This window comes from Molossus molossus, unplaced genomic scaffold (assembly GCF_014108415.1).
Source record: "Molossus molossus isolate mMolMol1 unplaced genomic scaffold, mMolMol1.p scaffold_m16_p_20, whole genome shotgun sequence".
Taxonomy (NCBI): domain Eukaryota; kingdom Metazoa; phylum Chordata; class Mammalia; order Chiroptera; family Molossidae; genus Molossus; species Molossus molossus.
In genome coordinates this window covers 16,000,110-16,027,511 of record NW_023425356.1, presented here as the reverse complement: position 1 = coordinate 16,027,511, position 27,402 = coordinate 16,000,110, and the positions used below count along the sequence as shown (strand labels likewise).

Below are 27,402 nucleotides of genomic sequence, written 5' to 3'. Positions count from 1 at the left end.
TTTACCCCTGAACCTGTCTCCAGGGCCCCCTTTTCTCTGGCTTCCCAGTGAGCTCACTTCTGTCACTGTGACTTTAATTTCTCAGAGAGCCAAAGCAGCTCCGCCAAGGCTCTTTGCTGTTGCTTCTTCTTTCCTAAGTCCTTTCTTGTTTCACTGTCCCCAGCTTTCATAAAACATTCTCTCAGCTTTAATAAACATATTCTACCCATGGTGCACTCTGGCTAGAACATGCCCACGCTTTGTATCTCTGCTGTTTTACTCCTAAACTCTGAGGGACCCACAAGACAACCAGGGGAACAGTGGGCAGCAGCAGCAGCTCATCCCAGGTTAACTACTCGGACCTGCCTCCAAGCCCCCTTTCCTCTGACTTTCTCCTGTTGCTTCTTCTACCCTAATTCCTTTGTTTCACTGTCCCCAGCTTGAATAAACATTCTCTCAAAATCACCTGGACTTGTATTTTGAAATCTTTCCTACACAAAGTCAAGAACCCACACATTACCAGTGGGCCTGAGGCAGACCAGCTCCGGACCCAGACCCCATCTAGTAACATAATCATCCCAGGGACAGGTACCAGATAACTAGGGACAAGCCCTGGGCCCCAGAGCCAGCTGAAATTATCCAGACTAAGTCTGCTTACCCTGCCTTTCCTTCCTGTAAAGACCACAGTCAGGGCTATTCTTGCCCGTGGTTCTCTCTCACTCCCTCTGCTCCAGACCCTGGTGCTTCCCCGTGTGGCCCTCTGTGGTGTGGCCCTCCTTTTGGGATCTGTGAGTGTAACAAGCTATCTTTTCAATGGAAGTCATCTGCTGATCTGTTGGCCCTGTCATACTTAAAGAATAATAAAGCTTGTATTTTAAAACACTGGTCTATGGCTCTGGCTGGTGTAACTCAGTTGGTTGGAGCAACATCCTGTATACCAAAAGGTGGCAGGTTTGATTCCTGGTCAGAGCCCATATACAGGCTGCAGGTGTGATCCCTGGTCAGGGTGTGAGCGGGAGGCAGCCGATCGATTTTCTTTCTCTCACATCAATGTTTCTCTCTCTCGCCCCCTTCCTCTAAGATCAAAATAAATAGATAATGAAACACTGGTCTGTGGGTTAGAGGAAATGGAGGGCTGGTATCTGGAAGATGCAGTTATATGGACAGCCAGTGGGAGAGCTTCTGCTGCTGCCACAGTGACTTGTACTTGTGCAGGTGCATGGCATGTCATATGAATCCTTGTGTAACTATTGTCATAATTAGGCACTGGAACCACAGTGGTGAATGGTCCCTTTCCTCATGACTTTCAGACTATCAGAGCATCAGTCAGGGGATCCTCACTTAAGTCTTGAGAAGCAGAACAGGCTCCCAGGGACCTGAAGTATGAGAGAGATGGAAAGAGGTTCAGGCAAACAGTATACATCAAGCCCTGAGGGCAAGTAAGAAGCAAGTTCTCCGAGCCTTACACAACGCCTAGGCACACAGTGGGTGTGCAAGCACGTTTTTGTTTTGTTTGTTTATACCAAAGCAGGAACAGGCTCAGGAGTAGGCAGGGGGACACGAGACCCGCTCTGGCTGTGCCAGTGTTTTGATATGAGCAGAATCCTCCGACAGCATCAGTGATGGAGCCCTTTCCCAAACAGAGCATTAACTGTGCATTTATAAACTGCCAGTACCTTCACCATGTCCGGAATGGAGCCGATACCTGGGCAAGGTTAGGTACCAGGACACAGACCTCAACATGTGTACTGGTCCTGCGCAGAACACAATGAGGCCCACAGGAAAGTCCATGGGGAAGGACAGCCAAGGCTGAGCGGCTGTCCAGGGGCCAGCAGCAGTCCAGGCTCCCTGTGCTCCCTCCTGTCCATGTCCCTGAAGACAGCGGCTGGTGGAATAGTACTGTTTTTATATTATAGGGGCCAGGACCTTCGGGACTGGTTTGGTTTCAGACTGGGTCATGAGTCAGAAAAGCCACTCTGTTCTAGTCACGATATGGTCACAGAACTTTGGGGTTGGTTTCCTGATCTGCAGAGAGGAACAACATTGAACTTCTCTTTCCTGACAGGAGACCCATAAGGTCATGAGAATTCACCAAAAGACCAAGAGAACTTCCATCAGGTCTGGCCCTCACCTTTTTGCTCAGTGGGAATCTCAATATCCAGCTGTGAAATCCATTTCTTTTTTTATCTTCAGTGAAAACCCACAATGCTGTCATAGGATTCAGAGATCAGTGGAATTCAGCTATGACCCCCCTCCCCCCAATGCAGAGGAGATAAAAGGATAGCAGGGGCCGATATCATGTTCCTCACACAAGTTCAATTTAAATTAAACTTCCTTTAATGAAATAAAAAACAAATGGTGCATTGCATAATAGTTGTGGTCACAGTATAAAACAATACAATTAGTTCATATAACATTGGATATGGACAAAAATACACAAGACCCTTCCTTTGTCTATGTAAAATTTGGCAGATCCTATGTGCCACGCTACAAAAGAAAGTCAACTTTTTTCTCCTAGTGATCTGCACACAATATTTATCACTGAGAATTTGGTCAAACAGTGGAAGAGAACTTACCCAAATCCCAGTCCCCTTCTTCCTCTGTTGTCATCGGTGAAGCTAAAAAAAAAAAAAGTTTTCTGAAAGTAGCAAATTGTGTAGTATTGCTTATTATTCCCGCCACAAAGGCTCAGTCTTTGGCTCACAGATGCCAGTGACAAAATCATGGCTGCACGCCGTCTGCAAAGCAAGAAGCAAGAGCCACCAGGGAAAACAGACAAGAGTCTGGGTAGGAGAGGCCTCCTTCACCAGGGTCTCGGGGAAAGCCACGTGGATAGGAGGGGAGAAAAACCACAAATAAATACATTTCTAAATTAAGATTTAAATCCAGTTGGCGAGTCAGAGTTCCATTGTCCCATGAAAAATCTGAAAAGTTGTTAAAAAGTTAGAGTTTGCATTTTTTTCTTTTTAAAAAAAGTGTAAAGTGTATGTAAACATTATAAAGTAAACACTTGAAAGTAATTTTGAGACTCCTATCTGAACATAGCTTAGGCTCTTTCTGGGGATACTTTTATGATTAGGAAAAAAACCCAAACATTTTATCAAGTTTCTTTTTGTTCAGAAGTGCAATGTCGTCCATGTGAATCGTGGCTAGGTTCTTCTCCATTCACCCCAGCGCTTCTGGCAGGAACCTCCTCCAGAAGAGCACTTTGTGGGGCTCTATTTGGTACAACACAGGAGTGTATCTCACACTTTTAAAAGGACGCACATTCCTGGCAAGCTTATGCCCCTGGGAGGAAGGAAGTCCTTGGTATAACACCCTGGGATTTTCCCCTTTGGACTAGCCCCCAGGTGACTGGCAGTTGGGCCAGCCCAGTGGACAGAGTGTGGGGTTGGGATCAATGCCTTCACACCTCCAGCCTTGACTACCACAGCAGTTTGAAAGGACAAGATACAGTGCGTGAACACACATCACCTTTTCTACTACCAAGTGTTTGCTGTGACCCATCCACAGTTTCACACACACCTGGGACCACTTGATCACTTCCTTAGCTAAGTACCCTTTCCTCCTACCTAGAAGAGCCTGCGCCACAACAATCCTGAATCTTCTGTAAGTGTCAGCATTGCCGGGGCTCAAGGGCACTGGCTGCTCCTAACACAGCACCTGTTTGTGTTCTCTTTAATTCTAGTTTGTGTGATCACCTGTGACCCACGTCCTCTGAAAGATCAGTTAGGAAAGACATGTAGAAAATACCCAACTCTGGTGCAGTCAAGGCCTCCTCCTCCTCCTCCTCCTCCTCCTCCGGTCACTCACGCTCTGCTGGGCACACCTGCGCCCATCCTCCCGCATTTCCTTTGTGCCTGGAATTCATTTGTGCTGCCACCATTAGCGCAGAATCTCATTCCTATCACATCAGTGGTCCCCTCAGTGGGCAAAACAAAAAGAAAACACAGTGGGAACCTGCCTCCGGGGGTGACTCGGTGATGAGTGCAGAACTCATGGGCAGCAGAGAGTGGGAAGTAGAGGGGAAGGTCGTGAGCCAGGAGGGGTCTGGCTCATCTGGCTCATTATGACAAAGAGCCGTACATGAATGGCCATCATCTTGTATTACTTTATTGCTCAAAACAAACACGTCTTTTTTTCCCTTCGGAAGACAGAGGAGTGTTAGATCCTTCAGAGCCATGGCAGCAGCACAGAGGAGTGCAATGTAGGGCATGAGTCACTGTGCCTCAGCCCCGCCGGGACACTTCCGAAAGGCCAGCGCCGAGCCTGGGGCGAGACACCCAGGGAGTGGGAGATCTCTTTTGGTCCATTGTCCTGTTCCTGATACAAGCAGTCGGGCCAAGGAGACCGCTCTCAGATCTATTTTGCAGGCTGTTCACATGGCAATAAATTGCTGGATTTCCCTCAGGTTCATAATAGGAAAGCAAACATCCCACAAAGTCTACCCTTTCTCACTAACCCCTTGTAGGGAATCTTAGAAAGACCTGCAGGACTGAAAAGGTCAGAGAAATACATGGTTCTTCCAGGCAGTTTCCAATTCCATGAAGTCAGCCAGTCTCACAAGCAGCAACTGTCCTTCACATTAAGGAGACCAAGCTGCCTGTGAAGGACGTGGAGCATCTGTGGTCCCCTGGCCATCTCTTGGTGTCCAAGGCCTTTGCCTCCTGCAAAGGACAGGATTGGGGAATGGAGGTGGTTTCTTCCGCCTGACACAGGCCTGGCACCACTGACCCTCCTGGCACGAGCTGCAGAAACGTAACTGAGGATCCGCCTTCCCCTCTCCCTGAAGCCCCTTGAGGCGCAGTGCCTCCGCACTACTGCGGTCAGTGTCTCTTCCTTCCCCTGTCCCCAACCTCCTCTTCCTTGTAGACTTTCTTACTGCCCTGGACAGAGGTGGCCATGTATTTTTCTTCATATTCATTCTTAAGGCTAAGGTGGCATGATAAGGTGCTTGGTGGAGAGCCAATTTCTAGATTCCAGGGCTGCTGTTCCAGCACGCTCACGTAAAGCAAAGAGCAAAGAAATGGAAAGGGGGGCAGAGAAGCAAAAAACCAAAATATGCATTTGGGCTTGATAAGAAGTTACATACTGCAAGTTTAGATTTCAAATGTGGTCTAAACCCCTGAAAATAGGGGATGGGCAGGGTAGTGAACGCCACAAATTTGCCTTCAGCACAGGTCTGCGTTGTCTCTGGGCCGGCGTAGAGGGTGACCTAGCCACTCTCTTCACACCTGCCTCCAACCCTGAAGCCAGCTCTCACCCAGGACAAAGAACTCCGAATGCCATCACCCATCCTCACCACAATCCCTTGGAACAAAAGCTATAAACATATACAAGTCAGAGATCTATAAACAGTAGGAGAAAAAAATTAGACAGAGGTTAACCATTAAAAAGCCGCAGTTGGGAAAAGACACACTTGATTGTCCTCAGAAAGTGCTGTGGGAAGAAAAGCTGTGTGCTGGTCAACGTGTCCGCGCTCAGAACTTGACATGCAGAGGAGAGAGCGCCAAGTCCCACCTGAGATTAGAGAGGACTGGGTTTTAGTGTAACACACTTCACGTTAAAATATCACCATCCTCTTCTTGCCCAAATTGCTCCTAGACCGTCCCCGTTGTTGCCTCGGCCAGGTACCAGCCTAGTCCATCTCCATGGACATGAGCCTGCGGCGCTCACGCCTGGTCTCCTGGACCTCCTTCTTACAACACCAGTGGGAGCTGCAGTACCCGATGAGGCAGGACAGGAGCCCGACGACAGTGGACAGGCCGACACCGATTAGCAGCGGGTACTTGAAGGCGTTCAGCACTGGGAGGGGACAGCAAAGGGAAGCCGGGTTAGTGATGCCAGGGAGGTGGCCACAGGGAAGACCTCCTCTCCCCACTGAAGCCATCAGATCTCATTGATCCTATCTTCAGCACCTAGCACAGTGCTTTTGACAGGAGCAGCTCAGCCCTACTTGTCCAAGAAGTGAGCAGTGTCTCCCCACCCAGTGCTGTGGGGGGTAAGAAAACAAAAATGATTTCACTCGATGTCTTTGAATGTCAATTTGCTTTTTAGGGTTTTGGCAGGAGATGGATTTTTAAAAGTCAGTATAAGGGCACTGCACACTCTGCAGCAGATGCCTCCTTAAAAGAAAAAAAACTGTACGTAAATCAATTCTATGCATTGAATGACTGAAGTATACTTGGGGAGCTATTTTAAGTAACACTGTAGTAAATTATCTAGCGAAGTGAATAATCACTCCTGCACTTGTTTGGTAAGTCTGAGTTTTCATAGGAAGCCACTTCAAGGAAAGAATTTCTAAGATGCAAATATGGTGTAAGTGTCAGGAATGCACAAACACTGCTTAGGTCCCACCCCCCAGAACTCCCTATCCCTTTCCCCCAGAAGCACCAACACTCCTTGGCTGAATGCTGGCACTGTGGGAGGTGCCTGACATTTAATATGGCTGCATTTTCACAACCGCCCTAGGAAAGGTTATTATTCCATTTTACAAGAGAGGGAATAAAGGATCAGAAGAGCTAACTCATCTGTGGAAGAGCTGGGGGTCCAATTCCAGCCTCTCCCAAACTGACAATATCACCAGGGAAACACATTCAGTCTCCTACTAATGCTCAGAGGCACCTGGACTTGAATTTTCTCCATGGAGTTGTTTTCAATTAATGTTTACCCTGAAAACTTTTGCAGAGAAGACATTTCTCATTAACCAAGGAATCACTGTCCCCACTCTGGGGTGCTCAGGGAACAGGGTAATGGGGGGGGGCTTTCTGACCACCTTGTTAGGCTGACCCTGGTGGTCAGTGTGGGTCAAAAAGGCCAGGAGTTCCCCCTCCCATCTTGGGATTCCATGAAGAATTCCCTCCATGCTAGTGACTAGGAGGGGGCTCTCTTTTCCAAGAAGCAAAATCAAGAAGAGGGAAAGAGCTTTGGCCGGTTTGGCTCAGCGGCTGGAGCGTCAGCCTGCAGATCAGTCTTGAGTTCGACTCTGGTCAAGGGCATGTACCTCGGTTGTGGTTTGGTCCCTGGCCCTGCTTGAGGTTGTGTGAGAGGCAGCCAATCAATGTGTGTGTGTCTCTCTCTCTCTCCCTCCCACTCTATCTGGAGATGAATGAGGGATATCCTTGGGTGAGAATTTAAAAAACAAAAGAAGCGAGCAAGTGTCAGGAACCCATTCACAGCCTCCCCCAGAGACCTGAACCTGCTCTCTGCCCGGCACAGTGAGTTTGTATAGAAGTTATAGAAAGCATCAACAATCTTTCCAGTAAGTCTTAAAAATCATTTTTCAGTGGTGCCTCCAGCATATGATATGAAGGCTGGGCAAACAGCAAGGGCTGCTTGTGCACTTTCTGTTACAGGCCCGGGCCAGGCCTAGAGGAAACCAGGCTGTGTTCTGGGGGAACCTGGATTCTGTCAGCTGCAGTACAGAAGAGAGAAGACAGTCCCCAAACAGCGAGAGTATTACTTGTATGTCACTCTTACCATCCATCTTCACAGTTATAAAGATGGGCTTGGAGTAGATCTCTGCCTCCTTCTGCCAGGAACCTGTTGGTGACTTCACCCAGGGAGTCACAGAACAATAGTAGTTGCCAAAGTCCTGGTCCTCGGAGCCATGCACTTGTAGCAAGAATTCCGGCACGCTCACGCGCTCCAGGCTGAGGTTGCTCTTCCAGTCCCTGTGGGCCGTGTTCACAATCCCCTTCCGGTCCAGGGAAGACAGGAGGATGGGAGCCTTGTCCAGGCCAAAGGAGTGCACCACAAACCAGGACACATCAAAGGCCATGTCATCTATGGATCACCAAGCCAAAACCCTGAGGTCAGTGCTATGGGCAGAAATACCACTTACGGCTGACACATGCCACCTGATGATGGGCCAGCACTGCTCTACCTGCTCCTGAATGAATCCTCACACCAGTCCTGTGATGAAGGAGCTATCCCACTCCACACCCTATGGCAGACCAAACACCCGTGAGGTCACATAGCCAGGAGGTAGCAGGGTGTGAATCTGAACCCAGGGAGCCCAGCCCCAGCATTCCCCCCTTAATCATGTTGCTACCACCGCCCAGCCTAAGGAGCACAGGATGTAAAGCTGGTATGTGGAGACATCACACGCTGTCTCCAAAAAAAAGGTAAGGTCCTTTGACATTTTGGGGAGAAGCACCCAAAACTGGAAGAACACAAAAGTCTTAAGGACCAAAAGGTATATCAAGTAAATCATACAGAATTTAGTTGTAAACAGTTTCGAATTTACTGTTCGCTGTGGATTCCAACCCCCCTACAGAAGTGCTTAAGTTCAGAACCAGAGGGAAAAATGTCAAGCTGAGAAAATTGAACAGTTTAACAGTCCCAGAGAGTAATGCAGCTGGATCGTAAAGTACGCTGCAAAATCAAGGCTTGAACAGCCTCAAATAAATGAATATGAGCATTAGAAAAAGGAGACTTTGGCACAAGTGGTAATTCTCACAGAATGTGAAGACAGCGTCCACCATGAGCCCCTGAATTCTTCTTTAGACTGTTACTAAGTGGTATCAACTGTGTCAGGTCTGAGATTCATCCAGCAGGCAAGAAAGGACTGCAACACCACAAATAGTTTTATCTTAAATTCATTTGACAAGGCTTTCTACATAAATGTTAAAATAACACAATTTTGGTTAAACAAAATAATACTCAGTAAAAATACACATGATAACCTCAAAGAATACACATAATAACTAAAAAATACACATAATAAGGCAAAAAAATTATATTCAGATACTTGTAAGAATTTCTATAAAACTATCCAAATGATTATTCCTTTTCAACTTATATAAAAATGTTAAAGCCACAGCTTTACCTATAGAATGAAAGCTCTCTACTCTGATCCTCAAATACCTTCTTTTTCTGCCCATCAACCCACTGTGGCACTTGAGCATAAAATTTTATTGTTCCCAGGCCTGGCTGGTGTGGCTCCGTAGTTGGAACGTCAGCCTGTGCACTGGAGAGTCACGGGTTCAATTCCCAGTCAAGGGCTACCTGGGTTGTAGGTTTGATCCTCAGTCCCCATCAGGGTCATGCAGGAGGCAACCAATCGATGTACCCCCCACCCACCTGAACCCCTCCCATCCTTCCACTTACTCTCGAAAATCAATGGAAAAGAAAATAAATTAATCAAAAATATGATTGCCCCCAGTTATACAGATCATCTCTTGCCAAGACCAACTCCCTGGGGACAGAGGGAGTATTGCCAGCATCCTCACACCCTCATGGTGCCAGAGCAGAGTGGGCACCTGCATCGCTGTCCTGTATGAAAATTCCAGCTCAGAGCTGCTGTCTCTGCAGGTGCTGGGGGTTACTGAAGGCAAAGTCACACCGTGTCCCCGTGACTTATGCCCAGGCTCTAACCCCAATCCTGCTGTGCCTTATAGTGCGGTGATTAGGCTGCAGGTCCAGACTACCTGGGCTAGACTCCCAGCACTGGCACTTATTAGCCATGGGACCTGGGCAAGTCACTTAAATTCATCATGACTTAGTTTCACATAGTACGTGCTCAGTAAAAGTTGGTCGCCATGAACAACATCCTTATGTCCACAGTTCAGCATACAGCACTACAGGTAAGTGCTACTTGCAGGAGGGGCATCACGGCCTGTAGCAGAGGCTCTTGGTGCCCTGTCCTGACCAGCTGGTGTGCTGAACCCCCAGCTGCTGGTGTTGGCCACTTAAGCCCTCACATCTGGACTGTCCTCCAGGGGACTGGCCTTAGATGACAGAAGGCACCTCCTGGACATTACGAAACACTCTCATTCCCTAGCATTCAGCCTGTGGACAATGACTAATAAGGTGATATAAGAGTCAGCCCTTTCCCTTGAGGAGCTCATCCCTGCAGTGCAACTGACTCTCCAGAGCTCCCCGTGGGCAGTTAGACTTGTTTAGAGTTCACATCTTAGCCTGGCTTCTTTCCCTGCTCTATCTAGATTCCCTTGCTCCCTCATGATGTTCTCCTGAGAGCACACCTTCAATTAATCACTTGCATGCTTGTCTCGTTTTGCTTCTAGAGAACCTGACCTTAGGTGTCTGACCTAAGACACAACCTCTAAATGGCTACCACCTGCCCCTGCCCCCATCCTTCCCCCCACCTTGGCACTGATGTGGCTTGGTACTCAGTCCACTCACGAAACATGTCCTTTCCAAAAGAGAATTCCTTCACAGCCCATAGGATGAGTGAGAAAAACTAAATTACAACTTGCATTTAATTATTTAGAATCTTCCACCCACACAGTCCAAGAGGGCAAAGTTCTGGAAAATTGTGATCTGCCAGATAACAGCTACCTCCAGCTTTTACGCTTAGTCTGGAGGAAAAGACTTGTTACATTAAGGGCACAATTGGTGACCCATTAATTTGCAGAGCACTTAAATGATTTATTTTTGTACATATCATAAATGAGCTTTAAGGGTAAAAATGATATTATCTTATTCCAACCTTTGAAAAAGATTTCCCTCCCCTTTCCCTGGCAGTCTTTTTCTACTTTTACCTTCATTTTCACTTGTGAATCTACTTTCTGTCCTCAATGGGCTGTACCTCAGGCATAGTGCAGTCGCGTGCAGCATAATGACCTTTTGGTCAACAACAGACCACACATGTGATGTCCCATCAGATTACAACAGAGCTGAAAACGTCTGATCACTGAGTGACATCAGGGATTTGCCTGTTTGTGGCAACGCTGGTGTAAACAAACCCTCTGTGCTGCCCCCCATATGCAAGTGCAGTGCACACAATGACAGCCATAGGCTGCCCCAGCTGGGTGTGTTAAGTGCACTCTATGATGGTCACACAACCACAAAGCTGCCTAACGATGCATTTCTCAGAACAAATCCCTGCCATCCAGCAGCATGTAACTGTGGTGGCAGCTCCATCAGGACCTGAGCTCGTTCCTTACTCCCAGGCGAAGCTAACCACCCCTGTTGGTTCGGATGGGTTTCTGTCCCCCCCCCCCCCATTTATTTTTACATTTTCCACAAACTCTTCTTTTTCTGAAGCTCACCATGTTTAGGTCCCCTAACAAAGCCAATTCTGGTTATCAACCAATCCAGCCCACCTCTTGTTTCTGTGAACAGTTTTACTGGAGCATGGCTGTGCCCGCTGTTTACAGTGCTCTCCTTGCACACATCAGAGTTGAGGAGTTGCTGCTGAACACATTGGGCACAGAGCCAAAAATACTTACCTGGGCCCTTTACAGAAAACACTCACCAACTCTGACCTGGTTGCCACCTGAACCTTCAACTGTGGGACATGGTCCCGTAGGAGCCAGACCTTGAGTGGCGCCACCCAGGCCTCTGCTCCTTGGCATCAGCTCTGCCCAGATCCTACTTATGGCATGCACACTGGTTTTCACTGCAGGCCACCCTTCCTTTGCTTACAACCTGCCTCTTAACACAGAATGAACACCTGCTTCCAGTTTCCACCCCAGGGCCACATGCCCAGGGGTCTCTGCATAGAACTTTGTAAAACCTGTACAAATATGGCCTTTTTAAGGTACAAAAATGGCCTGTGAGAGGCCATAGCTCTGCTTGTGATGGGGTGGACAGTGCAAAGATGCCCGAGGTCAAAGCATGCAGAGGAGATGGGTAGCCGCCAGGCAGTGAGTCAACTTCTCCGAGAGGAAGGCAGAGGTGGGAACAGTCCTGCTCAACAACAAAGCCATATAAGTGCATTTAAAGTCCTCTTAAATAGTGAGAGAGGACCCTGGCCAGTCTGGCTCAGCGGTTAGAGCATCAGACTGTGGTCCAGAGAGACCCGGGTTCAGTTCCCGCTAAGGGCACGTGCCTTGGTTGCAGTTTGTCCCCAGCGCTGGTTGGTCGTGCGGGTGGCAGACACTTGATGTTTTTCTCTCTCTCTCTCCCTCCCACTCTATCTGAACAAAAAATGGAAAAATGTCCTCGGGTGAGGATAAAAAAAATTTTAAAAAGAGAGGGACATCAAGGGGGACAAGCAGAGGGTCATGAAGGGGGACAAGCAGCAAGGGTATGAGCCTAATGGCCCACAACTCTTTGGCATCCTGTTGGCAACGCTAGTATTTTCTGCAAATAAAAAATTTACAAAGATTTTCTAAGAATTTAATCTATGCTAACACCCCCTTGGTCACTTGCTACTCATTTGTTCTTTTCTGTATTTCTTCATAGCGTTAATCACTATCTGATACTATATGGTGATTTCTTTCTTGTTGTCTCCTTAACTAGGTTGCAAGTGCCATGAGGGCAGACTTTGAATGTTCTGTTCACAACTCTACTCCCAACATCTCAAACAGCCCTTGTACACAGAAGGAGCTCAATAAATGTCTGAATGATTCAGTGAGGAGCTTGACTCTGCCAGGGGGTTTTAAATCAGCTTGAATCAGCCCTGTAAGTGGCCCACTGAGCACCTTGACAACCCAGATTAAATATCTGATGAGTTTCCAATTCATCTGACAGACAGATGCATCCATTCAACAAATATTTATTAAACACCTATTGAGAACAAAGTCCTGAGCAGAGCAGTTTGGGGATAAACAGACCACATAATCCTTGGCTTCCACATCTGTGAAACATAGCGGGGATGATGCAAGAAAAATTTACAAAAAGCCATACGGGGAAGGAGTTAGCATGCGGAGAAGTACCTGGATCCAGGGCAGTTCCTTCGACACTGATGATACAAAACAATTTGATCAGATCTCCCCGGATGACTGATGGTGTGTCTGAATACACGGAGGCATTAAATATAGGACCTAGAAGAAAGTGGTATCATTATTCTCTTTCAGTTTCCAGTTCCATTGTTGACACTCTGTGGCCATCTAAATGAGTCTCCCTTTCCTTGGAACTGGGCCAGAAACTCACAAACTAGAAAGTGTGCTAACGCAGCTTCTCTTCTATTAAGAGACCGAGCACATCCAAATGAACTTCATTTTGAGATTACAACCAAAATAGAACTCCTCCTAAATAATGACTTTGCTTCTGCCTTTTCCTTTACCTCTTCTCTGATGACAACCATGTTGTCATTTGAAGGCCACCCCAGCCTCCACCCAGATACAGCCTCGGTTGTTTCTGTTCCTTGTGGTTCACTTCCAGGCTAGGTGGTTTGAGATTAGAGGGATCGGGACTGAATCAGGGATGCTTTTGGTCCTGGTGGAGTGAGCAGCGCCTCATTGTGCTGGGTGCTTAGGACAGGGACCTGCTGCTAAGAAGCTGAAATCTAGTAAAGGAGACAAACATGCCAACAATGACAACATTCCCAGCAAGTGTCCTGGGAGCACCAAAGGCATGATGCCAATCTGCTGGGAAAACTGAGGTAGTGTGGATATTCCTTTAAAAAACAGGATTCATCTTGCACACCTTCCTAAGAACACTCCTTTGATATCCAGTTCACTTCTATAAATGTCCCCTTTCCTTGTTCCAAAGGCCAGAAGACGGTTCTACTCACACCATGCCAACTCCTCACAGTACCCTCTCTCACTGCAAGACAGAAATGCTCCCTCCAAGTTGAGTTGTAAGGTAATGAGCATACACACGAGTCACAAAATAAAAAGTATAAAGATTGAACACAAAGAGAATAATCTGTGGCTCCTATCATCTTCTTAGGTCAATAGGGGCTGGGTACTTCATTTGTTTTTCAATGCCTTTATGCCTCACTTTTAGGTGACAGCATTACATAGCTTTAAGCCAACCTGATCCTAAACAGCCCAGCAATTACCTTATCCCAATTCCTAATATCTAGGAACAGGCAAACCTAAAGAAGTTTCTAGAATAGCAACCCCATGGGATTTCCCTTGGGCTTTCTGAGAAGTAAAGACAGATGGCCCTGGACACTGACTCTGAAACTCATTAGAAGCTAAGAGTACAGATGTTACCATCTTTTTAATCAGACTACCAGAAAGAAAAATATACTTTTTAAAAAACACCTAAAAGAAATGACTATGAGAGAGTAAAAGGTCATGCGACCCAATAAGGCAAAGAATTGAAAAGGCTCTATCTTCATTTCAGCCTGAGTAGTAGGATGAATTCATCAGATTGTTTTCCTAACAACACTACGTCTGTGAGAGAAAAGTGAAGGGTGGTTGGAGAATATGGAAACCTAGGTAGGTTAGGCAGCCCTGGGTGGGTCCAGCTGAAAGTCCAGATTAACCAGGAGGGTACTTAACTCTAGAGATAGAGAACAGAACAGAATAGCAGCCCCAGGAAATAGGGAAAAGGATAAAAGCACAGAAGACAAGGGCACTTGACCCACTGTTGGACATCATGTCCCTCAATGAACTCAACTCTCAGCCACAGTTCCTTAGCTCCTTACCACCCTAGATTTGCTCAGCTTAGAACAGTGAAATGGGAAAGATTAAGCCAGTTGCTTTAAGTTGGCTCAGTGGTGATGACTGAGGGATTTCCATATATGGCCATCTGAGGGTACAGGTGAGCAGTGGGGACCACATTTTTTTTTCTCTGACTAGAAATTTCATGGTAATGCAATAAAGCCATATTAAGGGGCATTCTTAAAGTGTCTAGGCACCTTCTAAGAAAACACAAAATGATAAAACATAAAGAGGTTCTCAAAATGGACTTAGGTTTTTATTTACTTAATTTGAACCAGTAAAGAAAGACTTACCTAATTTGGACAAATTCCCCCCCCCCCTTTTTTCTTTATATTACCAAAGAAAACCCCAAATGTCTTCTGGGTCACAAATTACGGCTCTCCGATTCCCCTAGTGGCCGTGGCTGTGGGAACAACAGAGCATCTGTTACAGCTCACCACGCCGATGAGGACGGGAAAAGGCCTTCATTGTGAACTGCTCACAGCAGCGGGTTTCCTTCTAAGGAAACCAGAAACTCACTGTTAATGTGGGTCATTATCACAGGCTTAGAAACATTTTTACTGTGGTCAGTTTCTGTGGTAATGCTGTTTTAGTGAGGGGATTTGTCTGGTTAACAGATAATTTAAGTGAACAACCAGAGTCCCTGGGTGTGGGTGTCCCCCGATTCCTAGTCTGCAGAGAGGACATGGATGACTTGGCTTTTTATTTTTTTAAATCCTCATTGAGGCTATGCTTTCATTGCTTTTAGAGAGAGAGGAAGGGAGAAGGAGAGAAAGAGAGAGAAATACTGATCAGTTGCCTCCCGTATCCACCCCAACGGGGATCAAACCAGCAACCTGGGTATGTGAACTGACTGGGAATCGAACCCACAACCCTTCGGTTCACGGGATAACACTCCAACCAACTGAGCCACACCAGGCAGGGCACCATTTGGCTTTTAAATACAAACACTGACATAAACCATCTTCCAACTCCAGCCCCTTAAAAAAAGGCTGTTAACAGCAGTATTTTTGTGAAAGCCAAAATTGCAGACCAGCTGCATGTCTACCAATAGGGTGATGGTTAACCAAATTCTAGTAGGTTTAGTCATTAGTTGGTGTTTACCCAGAATTTGTTATAACATGGAAAATGCTTATCTTATAATGTTAAATAGGGTAAAGCAGGTCATAAAAATTGCATATACAGTCTGATCTCAAAGTCATGAAGACAATATACAAGAGAAAATTCTAGGAAGACAAAGACTACAAAAATTAAGTTTATAAGTGATTCTCTTTTCCTTCTTCTTACTTTACTGTATTTTAAATTTTTCTCTATTAAGGAAAAAACTTTATTATTATTATTATTTTAACAGACCAAAACCATTACTACCACCATACAATAAAAGTCATGACTCAGTAGAGCCCTTGGGAAACACCGTCCTCATACCAAGAGGCAAATGACCTGGGACCAGGGAACAGAAAGGTGGACACTATGAAGGAGCTCTTTACTATATGTGTCTGAGAGTGAGCTGCTGATCTTAAGAAGTGACGGCTCTTTAGTATCAAGTCATATGCTGGAAGCTATTCGAGGCTATAGCATTGTGCGAGATGCTGAATTTGACAGTAGCTTCTTTTAAACTGGCCATGACAACTCTAGGGATTCAAATAAAAACCTTAGCCCTGGCTGGTTTTCTCAGTGGTTAGAGCATCAGCCTATGGCCCGAAGGGTCGCAGGTTTGATTCTGGTAAAGAGCATGTGCCTGGGTTGCAGGCTCAATCCCCAACCAGGTTGGGGTACATGTGGAAGGCAACCAATTGATGGGTCTCTCTCACATCAATGTTTCTCTCTTCCCACCCCCTTCTACTCTCTAGAAATCAATAGGAAAATATTCTCAGGTGAGGATTAACAAACAAATAAAATAAAAACCTTAGGCAGGGCCCAGCCGGTGTGGCTCAGTGATTCAGCAATGACCCATGCACCAAAAGGTCATAGTTCAATTCCTGGTTAGGGCACATTCCCAGATTGTGGGTCAAATCCCCAGTGGGGGTCATGCAGGAGGTGGCTCATCAATATTCTCTCTCACTGACGTTTCTATGTCTCTCTCTTTCTCCCTCTTCCCTTCCTCTTTCTCTAAAATCAATAAAGGAAGAAAAAAAAAAACCTTAGGCAGTGTATTCATCCTGGAAGCTACAGTGATTTTTTTTTGTTATGCTGATACTTAAAGAACTGAGAAATAAATTCAATACCCGTTCCTTACCTAGAAAAACAAAATATTTAATGTCTCTCCTCTTCCTCATAACAGTTTTAAAGAAACATCAAATAAGAAATGTAAAGCAAGATGGAGTAAACTCCTACAGACAGTAAAACAGACACACAAAAGAACACAATCATCTTTAATAGACAGAGAAAAAGCATTTAAAAACACCTAACACCTCTTCATGATAAAAAACAAAACAAACACTCAACAAACTAGGAATGAAAGGAAACTTCCTCAACTCAATAAAGGGAATCTATGAAAAACCCACAGCTTCCAAGATTAGGAACAAGACAAAGATGTCCATTTTTTTTTTTATCCTCACCCGAGAACGTTTTTCCATTTTTTGTACAGATAGAGTGGGAGGGAGGGAGAGAGAGGAAGAGAGAGAGAGAGAGAGAAACATCGACGTGAAAGGGACAAAGGGACACATCGAGTGGCTGCCACCCGCACGACCAACCAGGGCTGGGGACAAACTGCAACCAAGGTAAATGCCCTTAGCGGGAACCGAACCCGGGTCTCTCCGGACCGCAGGCCGATGCTCTAACCGCTGAGCCAAACCGGCCAGGGCCAAAGATGTCCATTTGAGACACCACTATTCAACACTGTACTAGAGGTTCTGGTCAGGGCAATTAGGCAAAAGAAAAAAAGAAATGCACCCTGGCCGGTTTTGCTCAGTGGTTAGAGCATCGGCCTGCAGTCCCAAGAGACCCGGGTTCGGTTACCGCTAAGGGCACGTATCTCAGTTGCAGTTTGTCCCTGGCCCTGGTTGGTCGTGCAGGTGGCAGCCACTCGATGTGTTCCTTTCACATTGATGTTTCTCTCTCTCTCTCTCTGTCCCTCTCTCTCCCTCCCACTGTACTTGAACAAAAAATGGAAAATGTCCTCGGGTGAGGATTAAAAAAAAGAAAAAAGAAATGCATGATCTTCAGTTTGGAAAGTAGGAAGTAAAACTATCTTTATTCATAGACAGCATGATGTTCTATTTTAGAAATTCCAAGGAATCAACCAAAAAAAAAAAAAAAAACTATTAGAATTAGTAAACAAGTTCAGCAAGGTTGCAGAATACAAAATCAATATACAGCAAAAGAAATGAGCATCAAAATGAAAAGGGAACCCACTGTATGGGAGAACTAATTGCCAATGATACATCTGATAAGGGGTTATTTTCCAGAATATATAAAAAACTCACACAATTCAACATAAGGAAGACAAACAATACAACTAAAAAATGGGCAGAGAACCTGAATAGATGCTTCTCCAAAGAGGACATAGAAAAAATGCTCAATGGCCAAGAAAAAATGATCAACATCACTAATCATCAGAGAGATACACATTACAACCACAGTGAGTATCACCTCACACCTGTCAGAATGGCTACCATCAATAAACAATAAGTGCTGGTGAGGACGTGGAGAAAAAGGAACCCTAGTACACTGCTGGTGGGAATGCAGATTGGTGCAGCCACTATGAAAAACAGTATGGAGTTTCTTCAAAAACTTATAAGTGGAACTTGTCCATTTTTTGACCCAGCAATCTGACTTCTGGAAATATATACTAAAAATCCTGAAACACCAATCAGAAAGAATATGTGCACCCCTATGTTCATAGAAGCATTATTTATAATAGCTAAGATCTAAAAACAGCCCAAGTGCCCATTAGTAGATGAGTGGATAAAAAAGCTGTGGTACATCTACACAATAGAATACTATGCAGCTGTAAGAAGGAAAAATCTCTTTCCCTTTGAAATGACATGGAGAGACCTGAAGAGTATTATGCTAAGTGGAAAAAAAACAGTCAGAGAAAGACAAGTACCTCATGATATCACTTACTTGTGGAATATAATGAACAAAACAGGCTGATGAACAAAATAGATCTAGACATGGAAGTTGGGAACAGACTGACAAACCTCAGAGGAAAGGGAGATGGGAGGGCAGGAAGAGATAAACCAAAGAATTTATATACATATATGCATAATCAATGGACACAGAAAACAGTGTGGTGAAGAGCGGGGTTAGGGGGATGGGGAGGAGATCAGGGAGAAGGGTGTCAATGGGGGAAGAAAAGAGGGACATCTGTAATACTTTCAACAATAATAAATAAATAAGCAAACAAACTGTGGTACATTTATACAATAGAATACTTTGCAGCTGTGAAGAAGAATCTCTTACCCTTTGAGATAGCATGGAGAGACCTGGAGTTTATGATGTTATGCGAAATAAGCTATACAGAGAAGGACAATTATCATAGGATCTCATTTATATGTGGAATCTAATGAACAAAATAAAATAGAACCAGAGGCACAGAAACATGAAGCAGACTGATGAATCTCAGAAGGGGGGGATGGGGTGAGGGCGGGGCAGGAAGAGATTAAACAAATAAATTATATGCATATAGCATTGCCCATGGATATGACAATAGGGTGGTAAAGGCCTGGGGCAGGGTGGGAACACGGGGGAGGGGAAAGGGAGACATCAGTAATAGTCTCAACAATAAAGATAAATCAAAAACAAAAGAGAGCAGACCTAACTGTATAGGGGTCTTCATCACTACGGCTCTTTCTACAATTCTGGTAAGCGAGTAAGAGGAGAGCAACTGGATCTTCCTGCATTTTCTTCCTAACTGCCCTGCCTCTTGTCAAAGCAACCCCCTCTCTGCCTTCGTAGGGCAGATTATAATTTGTGATTTTATAATTACTATGTAAACATATATTATATAATATGTAAAAAACAACAAATACAATAAAAGAGAACTGTTCTTTCCAAATCTAAGGATTTAAATGAATATTTACTGTTTAATAATCTAAAGTCTAAGAGCTTAAAAGGTGGCTGAAGATTATTTCATTATACATCCATGAAAAGGTGAGTACAAATGTACACATTCAGACATTTCTAATTGAAACCCAGGACAGATTAGTGAAAACACTGCATATTAAAACTTACAAATGCTAGTCCTTTACCTTGATATTCTAAATAATACTGGGTATCAAAGATTTTTAAGCCATTTACCTGCTAAAACACACACTTACACACAGATGAAGCTTAATGAATTACAGATAAACAAGAAATATTTCTATTTTAAAATATGTATCTATACCATTTTTAAAAAAAGGTGAACCTCTGTACCTTAAAGGATAAAAAAGCCTTACTTACCAAAGATAAAATCAATTCACCACAGACATAAAAATGCCTGTTTTTTAATTAATATTCCCATAGATAGAACCACTAGTAACTGTTCTTAACAAACCAGGTGAGCACATAACATTTACCACTGCAGCTCTGTTGACTCAACTAATTGACAGGACACCTTTTCCATTCCAAAAGCAAGGTCAAGTATAAGGTTGGGATACTCAGTCCCTTTATGGAGATATTGTGCTTATAAGCTGGGCCTAAAAGAGTGCCCATCACCTTCAGTGCTAGGGACCTGTCAGAGTGAAGGCCAAGAGGCTGGATACAACTGGGGTCTTATCTCTGCATCTTCCATCTTTGGCAAGTCATTTAACCTTTCTGGAGACTCGGTTCCCTCCTATTTATTCACACTCTGCCATGTTTACTAAAGATTCTATAATTATTCATCTATTTTTTAAAATGAGGGTAGTATGTTCATGCAAAAAATTATACATGAATGTTCATACAGCATTATTCCTAATAGTCAAGAACTGGAAACACCCAATGGCCATTAGTTGATAAAGGAATAAACAAAATGTACTATACCCACATGGTGAAATATTATTCAGTCATAAAAAGAAATAAAGTCCTAATACATGCCTCACCATAGATAACCCATTAAACATTATGCTAAAGTGAAAGAAGCCAGATAGGAAGACCACATATTATATTTCATTTATGTGAAATATCCAGAATAATAAAGTTTATAGAAATAGAAAGCAGATTAGGGTTGCTGGGGGATAGCAGGTTGTGGGGTTAGGGGTGTAGAATCGAAAGATGTCAGCTAATGGGTACAGGGTTTCTCTGTAATGAAAATGTTCTACAATTGTTTGTTGAGATGGTTGCACAACTTAGTAAATACACTGAAAGACATTAAATTATACACTTTATTTGTGTGAGGAGGGGAGGGGGAATCTGGGATGGGAGGAGGGACACTGGAGACATTTTTAACTGTCATTACTAGAAGGGCAGGGCTGTGGTGTGCTACTGGTAGGCAGAGGCCAAGGATGTGCAATATACTATAATTGGGGTTGCCAGCTTTAGCAAATAAACATGCACATGGGTAGGGTGGTCAAAGCAAATAGACTTCCAGTTATTTTTAATTTTTATTTTTTATTATTGTTAATCCTCACCTAAGGACATTTTTCCATTGAGTTTTAGATACAGTGATTGGGTGGGGGTGGAGAGAGAGAAACATCGATGTGAGAGGGACACATTGATTGGTTATGTCCCACACAACTCTGACCAGGGGCCAGGGATAGAACCTACAACCAAGTACATGCCCTTGACCAGGAATCAAACCTGCAGACGAAAGGGTTGCTCTGACTGCTGAACCAAACCAGCCAGGGCAAGGACTCCCAGTTATTTTTTTAATCAGAATAACATTGTTGTTCATCTGAAATTCAAATTGAACTAGGCGCCCTGTATTTAATCTGGCGACCCTACTTACAAAAAACAGGAAAGGCCCCTACAACAAAGAAGTATCTAGATCAAAACATGCAGAGTGTGGAGCTTGAGAACCCTGCCACAGAGCAGTGGTTCTGGAGCCCTAGTTTGTACCACAATCACCAGGAGAGTGGTAAGACTCAGACTGTTGTACCCACCCTCAGGGAGTGTTGTTTGGTAGGCCTGGGGTAGGCCCAGCATTTGCTTTTCCATCAAGTTCCCAGGTGAAGCTGTTGGCCAGGGACCATGTTGGAGAACCATCATTCTAGGTTGAAAAAAGGTTGCATACCTCCGTGACCAGTAGTATGGCAAGGGTCTAGGCTCGAATTACACACTTTAAAGGGATAAACAGTACAGCATATGAATCGAATCTCAATAAAGCTATTAAGAAAAAATAAAGCCAGCCTTGGCTGGGTGGCTCAGTTGGTTGGAACACTGTCCCATATACCAAAAGACTGTGAGTTCGATTATGGGTTAGGGCATGTACGAGAGGCAACTGATTGATGCTTCTTTCATCTCTCTCTTCTTTCCCTTTCCTCTCTTTCTAAAATCAATTAAAAAACATATACTTGGGTGAGGATAATGAATGAATGAATGAATGAATGAATGAATGAATGAATGAATAAATAAATAAATAAATAAAGCCATTGGATCAAAACCCTCGGGTCTCTTCTAGCTCAATCTATAATTCCATAGGGTTCCCTGCTCACCTGAGGTTTGGAAGTCTATCTCAATAGGATTGGAGAGACTGGTTGCTGCTTCTCGCCACAAGCTGCCCCTGACAGGAGACCAGGCTGTTACCATGCAGCGGTACAGCCCTGCATCCGACACCTGAGTCTGGTACATTCGATAGCGAAATTCATCTTCCTGCACTTTCTCCAACACAACGCCATCCACCCGTGAGGCATCTGTCCAATTCTCCAGCCTCACCACAGAGTCCTGGTCCAGGGAGATGATGTACTTGGTTTCGTTGGGACTGGAGAGGTCCCCAACAGGCTTCTCTGCCATGATGAGAACAGAGTAGCGTGGAGACTTAATATTCTTGGAAGACACTTTGCAAGTCATCTCAAAAGTATTTCCTGCAGCAAAGAAAGGCTTTGGCTGCCTCGCCTTCACCACAAGCACAGAATCTGCAATGAAGAAGCAGAAACAGGCAATTTCCAATGAGATCAGTTAAAATGGATATGCATCTGAAAGAACAATTCCAGGAAACAGGAATTTATTTGCAAATTGCCAACCAACAGCACTTCAGACAATGTGGAAACTCAGAAAATCACGTTGGATGAAGAGCAGTCTGAAGTGATTTACTGGGTGTGAGGGAAGTGAGAATTGCTGGGTGAAAACTTCATTTAAGGGCTTTTCTTAAGTCCTTGAGAAGTTTTACTCAGATCAAGAATTTGGGTTGCCACTGATATGGCCCCTCCAAGGATGTGAGGGAAAGCTCACTCTTAGTGAACTGGGCAAGAGAAGCTCTAAGCAACACCACTGGCCTCTCCCCACCGAGGTTCCACTGGGTACAAGGAAAGAACCGTTAGTTTAATCAGCCTGCTTGGAAGGGCAGGGCAGGAGAGAAATAAAATGTATTCTTTCTGTTTAATCACATGATGGTAACATTCCAGAACACTTTTATTAAAGTGATGGGAGCACCCACTTGTAGATCTAGTCATTTCCAGAGAGCTGTTTCAACATTTTGAGCAAGTGTGCTACTCCTCGTACATTCTCTGTAAAAACAAACAAACCCCTAAGCGTATACACACTAGAAGTCACCTATGTTAGAACAGCTCAAGCACTTGGATGGTATTGAAACATTTGTGGACTGGATGAATAAATTAATTAAACACATTCTCTTCTTTTCCTTTAATCCTCACCCAAGGATATTTTTTCCATTAATTTTGAGAGAGAGTGGGAGAGAGGGGGAGGCGGAGGAGGGGAGAGAAAAAGGAGAGAGAAACATCAATATGAGAGACACAGAGATTGGTTGCCTCCTGCACGTGCCCTGACTGGTGCCGGGGATCGAACCCAGGCAATCCAGGCCCCTCCAGCCAGGGCCAAACACATTCTTTTTATCCTTTAATGAGATGATTAATTCTATAATCTGTTCAGTTATAAAATGAAATATTTATGTTGGGTGTTTTGAGGGAATAGTTGTTCCACCAAATCATTAGCAGAACATGTATGTTATGGTGTCTCTCCAGAACTACTGATTATTCCTGAGGTTCCACTGAGCCATCCACATTCTATCTTGATTCCCCTGTGAGTTTGGTCATTCATTCGTTAATTACACAAGTACTTATTGAGAACCTCCTATATTCTTTTGTTGATTTTCTTTAATCCTCACCTGAGGATATTTTTTTTTGTTTTTTTGGATTTTTTTTATCCTCACCTGAGGATACTATTCCATTTATCTTCAGATAAAGTGGGAGGGAAGGAGGGAGAGAGAGAAACACTGAATTGAGAGACACATAGACTGGTTGCCTCCTGCAGGATCCTGACCAGGGCCACAGATGAACTACAACTGAGATGCATGCCCTTGACTAGAATTGAACCCTTGACTCATTGGTCCACAAGCTGACATTCTAACCACTGAACCAAACCGGCTAGAGGATATAATATTATTATATTAGAGAGAGAAGAAGGAAGAGAGAAAGAAACATCAATGTGAGAAAGAAACATAGATTGGTTGCTTCATGTATGTATCCCGACTTGGGGGGGGGGGGATCAAACCCACAACCTTTTGGTGTGTGGGATGATACTCCAACCAACTGAGCCACCTGGCTGAGGCTATAGGTGGTATTTAAATGAGAGGTTAGAAGAGATCACCAAGGGAGTGAAGTTTAATAAAAAAAAAAATCCAAGGACTATGCCTTGAGGCAGTGTAATGGTTGAGGGCAGGAAAAAGAACAGGAACCAGCAAAGGAGGCTCAGAGGAAGAGCTATCAGGTTGGAAGAAAGCCCAGAGATGGTGGTGCCCCACAGCCAAAGGAAAACCAAAGTATGTCTAGGAGGAGGGACTGAGTACCTGGTTAAATCCTGATAATTCAAGTAAGGTAAGAACAGTAGGGTTTTGCAATAAGTTGATCACTAGTAATTTACTATCACAAGCAGTGGAGTCAAAAGCGATCAGAATAGGTACCAGAGGGACTCCCGGTCAAGATGGCGGGCAGGTAAATGCGGTATCGCGTCCTCCCACAACCACATCAAAGTTACAACGAAACTACAGAACAACCATCATTCAAAACCGCCTGAAATCAAGCTGAATGGAAGTCCTACAACTACGGAATTAAAGCAGCAGCCACATCCAGCTGGTAGGAGGGGCAGCAGCGCAACGGGCTGGACCCACACCCACGTGTGGCGGATAAAAATCAGGAGGACACCTCGGCTGGGAAGGTCCTTCCTGAGGACTGAGGGGTCCCCGTCCCACACCAGGTGCCCTGCTCAGGGTTCCAGTGCCAGGAAAAGAATCCCCATAACTTCTAGCTGGAAAAACCAGTGGGAACTGAGGCTCAGGGAAGCTGACGTGGCTGGAGCCCCAGGCAGCTCTGTAAAGGGCCCGCGCACAGACTTGTCGGACTCTCTCCCTCTAAGCTCGGAGGGGAGGCAGCTCGAGGGGCGCCAGAGACATACAGGGAAGAACTGAGCTGTTTGGCACTGGAGCGAGGGCTGGAGAGGGGGTTTTCTCCAGGACAAACTGCTGTAAGAGGCCTTTGTTCCTTTGGTGAGCCCTTTCCGGGGGCGGCAGGCAGTCACTATATCTGGGACTCCAGCAACCTGGCTCACACTGGTAGCCCCGCCCTGGTGACTCCCTGAGGGCCCGCCCCGCCCCACCCCGCCCTGCCCCACCCCACCCCGCCCTGCCCCACCCAACTTTCAAGCCCACCCAAGGTGTTGCCACTTGCTTAACCATAGGATTGGCCGGTCTTGGATCCTGCTTCAGGTTTTTCCTAAATTCTTTCAAATGAGCAGCATCTGGTCTCAGATAGCCCCATACCTCTGTTAAATAATACACTGAAACAAATACAGGGAGGCAGCCAAAATGAGGAGACAAAGAAACAGGTCCCAAATGAAAGAACAGAACAAAACCCCAAGAAAAGAACTAAGTGAAATGGAGATAAGCAACCTAACAGATACTGAGTTCAAAATACTGCTTATAAGGATACTCAATGAACTTAGTGAGAACCTCAGTGAACTTAGTGAGGGCCTCAAGAGCATAAAAAAGGACCAGTCAGAAATCATGGATACACAGTTAGAATTGAAGGAGGCATTAACTGAAATAAAGAATAATTTACACAGATTCAATAATAGAGTATGTAAATCCAAGGAGCAAACCATCGATTTGGAATATAAGGAAGCAAAAAATGCCCCCCAATCAGAACAGCAAAAAGAAAAAAGAATCCAAAAAAATGAGGATAGTGTAAGGAGCCTCTGGGACAACTTCAAGCGTGCCAACATTCGCATCTTGGGGGTGCCAGAAGGAGAAGAGAGAGAACAAGAAATCGAAAACCTATTTGAAACAATAATGGCAGAAAACTTTCCTAACTTGGTGAAGGAAACAGACATACAAGTCCAGGAAGCACAGAGAGTCCCAAACAAGATGAACCCCAAGAGGCCCACACCAAGTCACATCATCATCAAAATGCAAAAGGTTCAAGACAAAGAGAGAATCTTAAAAGCAGCAAGAGAAAGGCAGCTAGTTACCTACAAGGGAGTTCCCATTAGGCTGTCAGCTGATTTCTCAAAAGAAACTTTGCAGGCCAGAAGGGAGTGGCAAGAAATATTCAGAGTGATGACAAATAAGAACCTACAATCAAGATTACTCTATCCTGCAAAACTGTCATTTAGAATCGATGGACATATAAAAACTTTCCCAGACAAGAAAAAGTTAGAGGAGTTCATCACCACCAAACCGTTATTATATGAAATGATGAAGGGTCTTTTTGAAGAAAAAGATAAAATATATGAACAAACAAAATGGCAATGAATACATATCTATCAACAATGGAATCTACAAACAAAATGAACAGGTAGAACAGAAACATTCTCATAGATACAGAGAACATTTTGTTGGTTGCCAGTTGGGAGGGGGGTTGGGGGAATGGGTGAAAAAGGTGAAGGGATTAAGAAGTACAAATTCATTGCTAGACTGACAAACCTCAAAGGGAAAGGGGCTGGGGGGGGGGGGGGAGAAATAAACCAGAGAACTTATATGCATAACCAATGGACACAGACAATAGTGTGGGAAAAGGTGGAAGGGCGGCGTGAATGGGGAGGAGGGGGTCAATGGGGGGAAAAATGTGGAACATCTGTAATCCATTTTACATCCAACAATAAAGATTAAAAAAAAAAAAAAAATAGGTACCAGAGAGAATGGGAGGAGAGAAAATGGGATACAGATAAATACAGATAAATAAAATACTTTGGCTATACAGTAGTCCCCCCATTATCTGCAGGGGATACACACCAAGAACCCCAGTAGATGCCTGAAACCATGGATAGTACCGAACTCTAGATATACTATGTTTTTTACTATACATACATACCTATGATAAAGTTTAATTTATAAATTAGGCAATTTTATGGATAAATTTGTTCTTACCATAGATCTTAGCAACTTCAGCATATGATTTTTGTTCTTTCCTTACTAAGTCAAGAACTTAAAGAAAGCACTTTATGGCTTCTCTCTAGAACATCCAAATTGCCAGTATCACTACTCATGCACATTGAGGTCATTATTAAGTAAAACAGGGTGTCATGAACACAAGGACAGTAACACCACAATAGTTGATCTGATAACCAAGAGGGCTGTTAAGTGACCAATGGGTGAGGATTGTGTACTGAGGAGTGTGCATGGAGTGGAGATGCTGGACAAGGGGATGACTCACGCCCCAGAAGGGACAGAGAGGGATGGAGTAGGATTTCATCACGCTACTCAGAATGATATGCAACTTAAAACATGAATTTTTAATTTCTGGAATTTTCCATTTAATATTTTTTGGACCACAGTTGACCACGGGTAACTGAATGACATGAAGTAAAACCATGGGTAGAGGGGACTACTGTGAAATAAAAAAGAGAGTAACAGGTGGACAAGGAGGTGTGGGGAACAGGAAGATAGAAGAGAAGGGAGGTCAAAAGGAGTTTAGTTTTAAAAAAGAAACCCCAAACAGGAGATCTACCAGCATGTTTACAAGCCAACAGGAAAGGTCCCGACAAGAGAGACATACTGAAGACATAAGAGGGAAGCCATGTGCCTGAGCAGTGAGAAGGGCTGGCA

At 44.5% G+C, this 27,402-nt stretch overlaps 1 protein-coding gene across 1 annotated transcript in view; it reads right to left on the bottom strand.

Moving 5' to 3' along the window:
* Positions 1 to 3,786: 3,786 nt before the first annotated feature.
* Positions 3,787 to 27,402, bottom strand: part of PTGFRN (prostaglandin F2 receptor inhibitor) — an 87,641-nt gene continuing 64,025 nt past the window's right edge. The window contains exons 6-9 of the mRNA XM_036273623.1: positions 21,842 to 22,261; positions 12,606 to 12,713; positions 7,459 to 7,764; positions 3,787 to 5,784 (exon numbers count right to left, since the gene is read on the bottom strand). Coding sequence (XP_036129516.1) covers positions 5,618 to 5,784; positions 7,459 to 7,764; positions 12,606 to 12,713; positions 21,842 to 22,261 — 1,001 coding nt within the window. The 3' untranslated portion in view covers positions 3,787 to 5,617. The remainder of the gene's footprint in view (positions 5,785 to 7,458; positions 7,765 to 12,605; positions 12,714 to 21,841; positions 22,262 to 27,402) is intronic.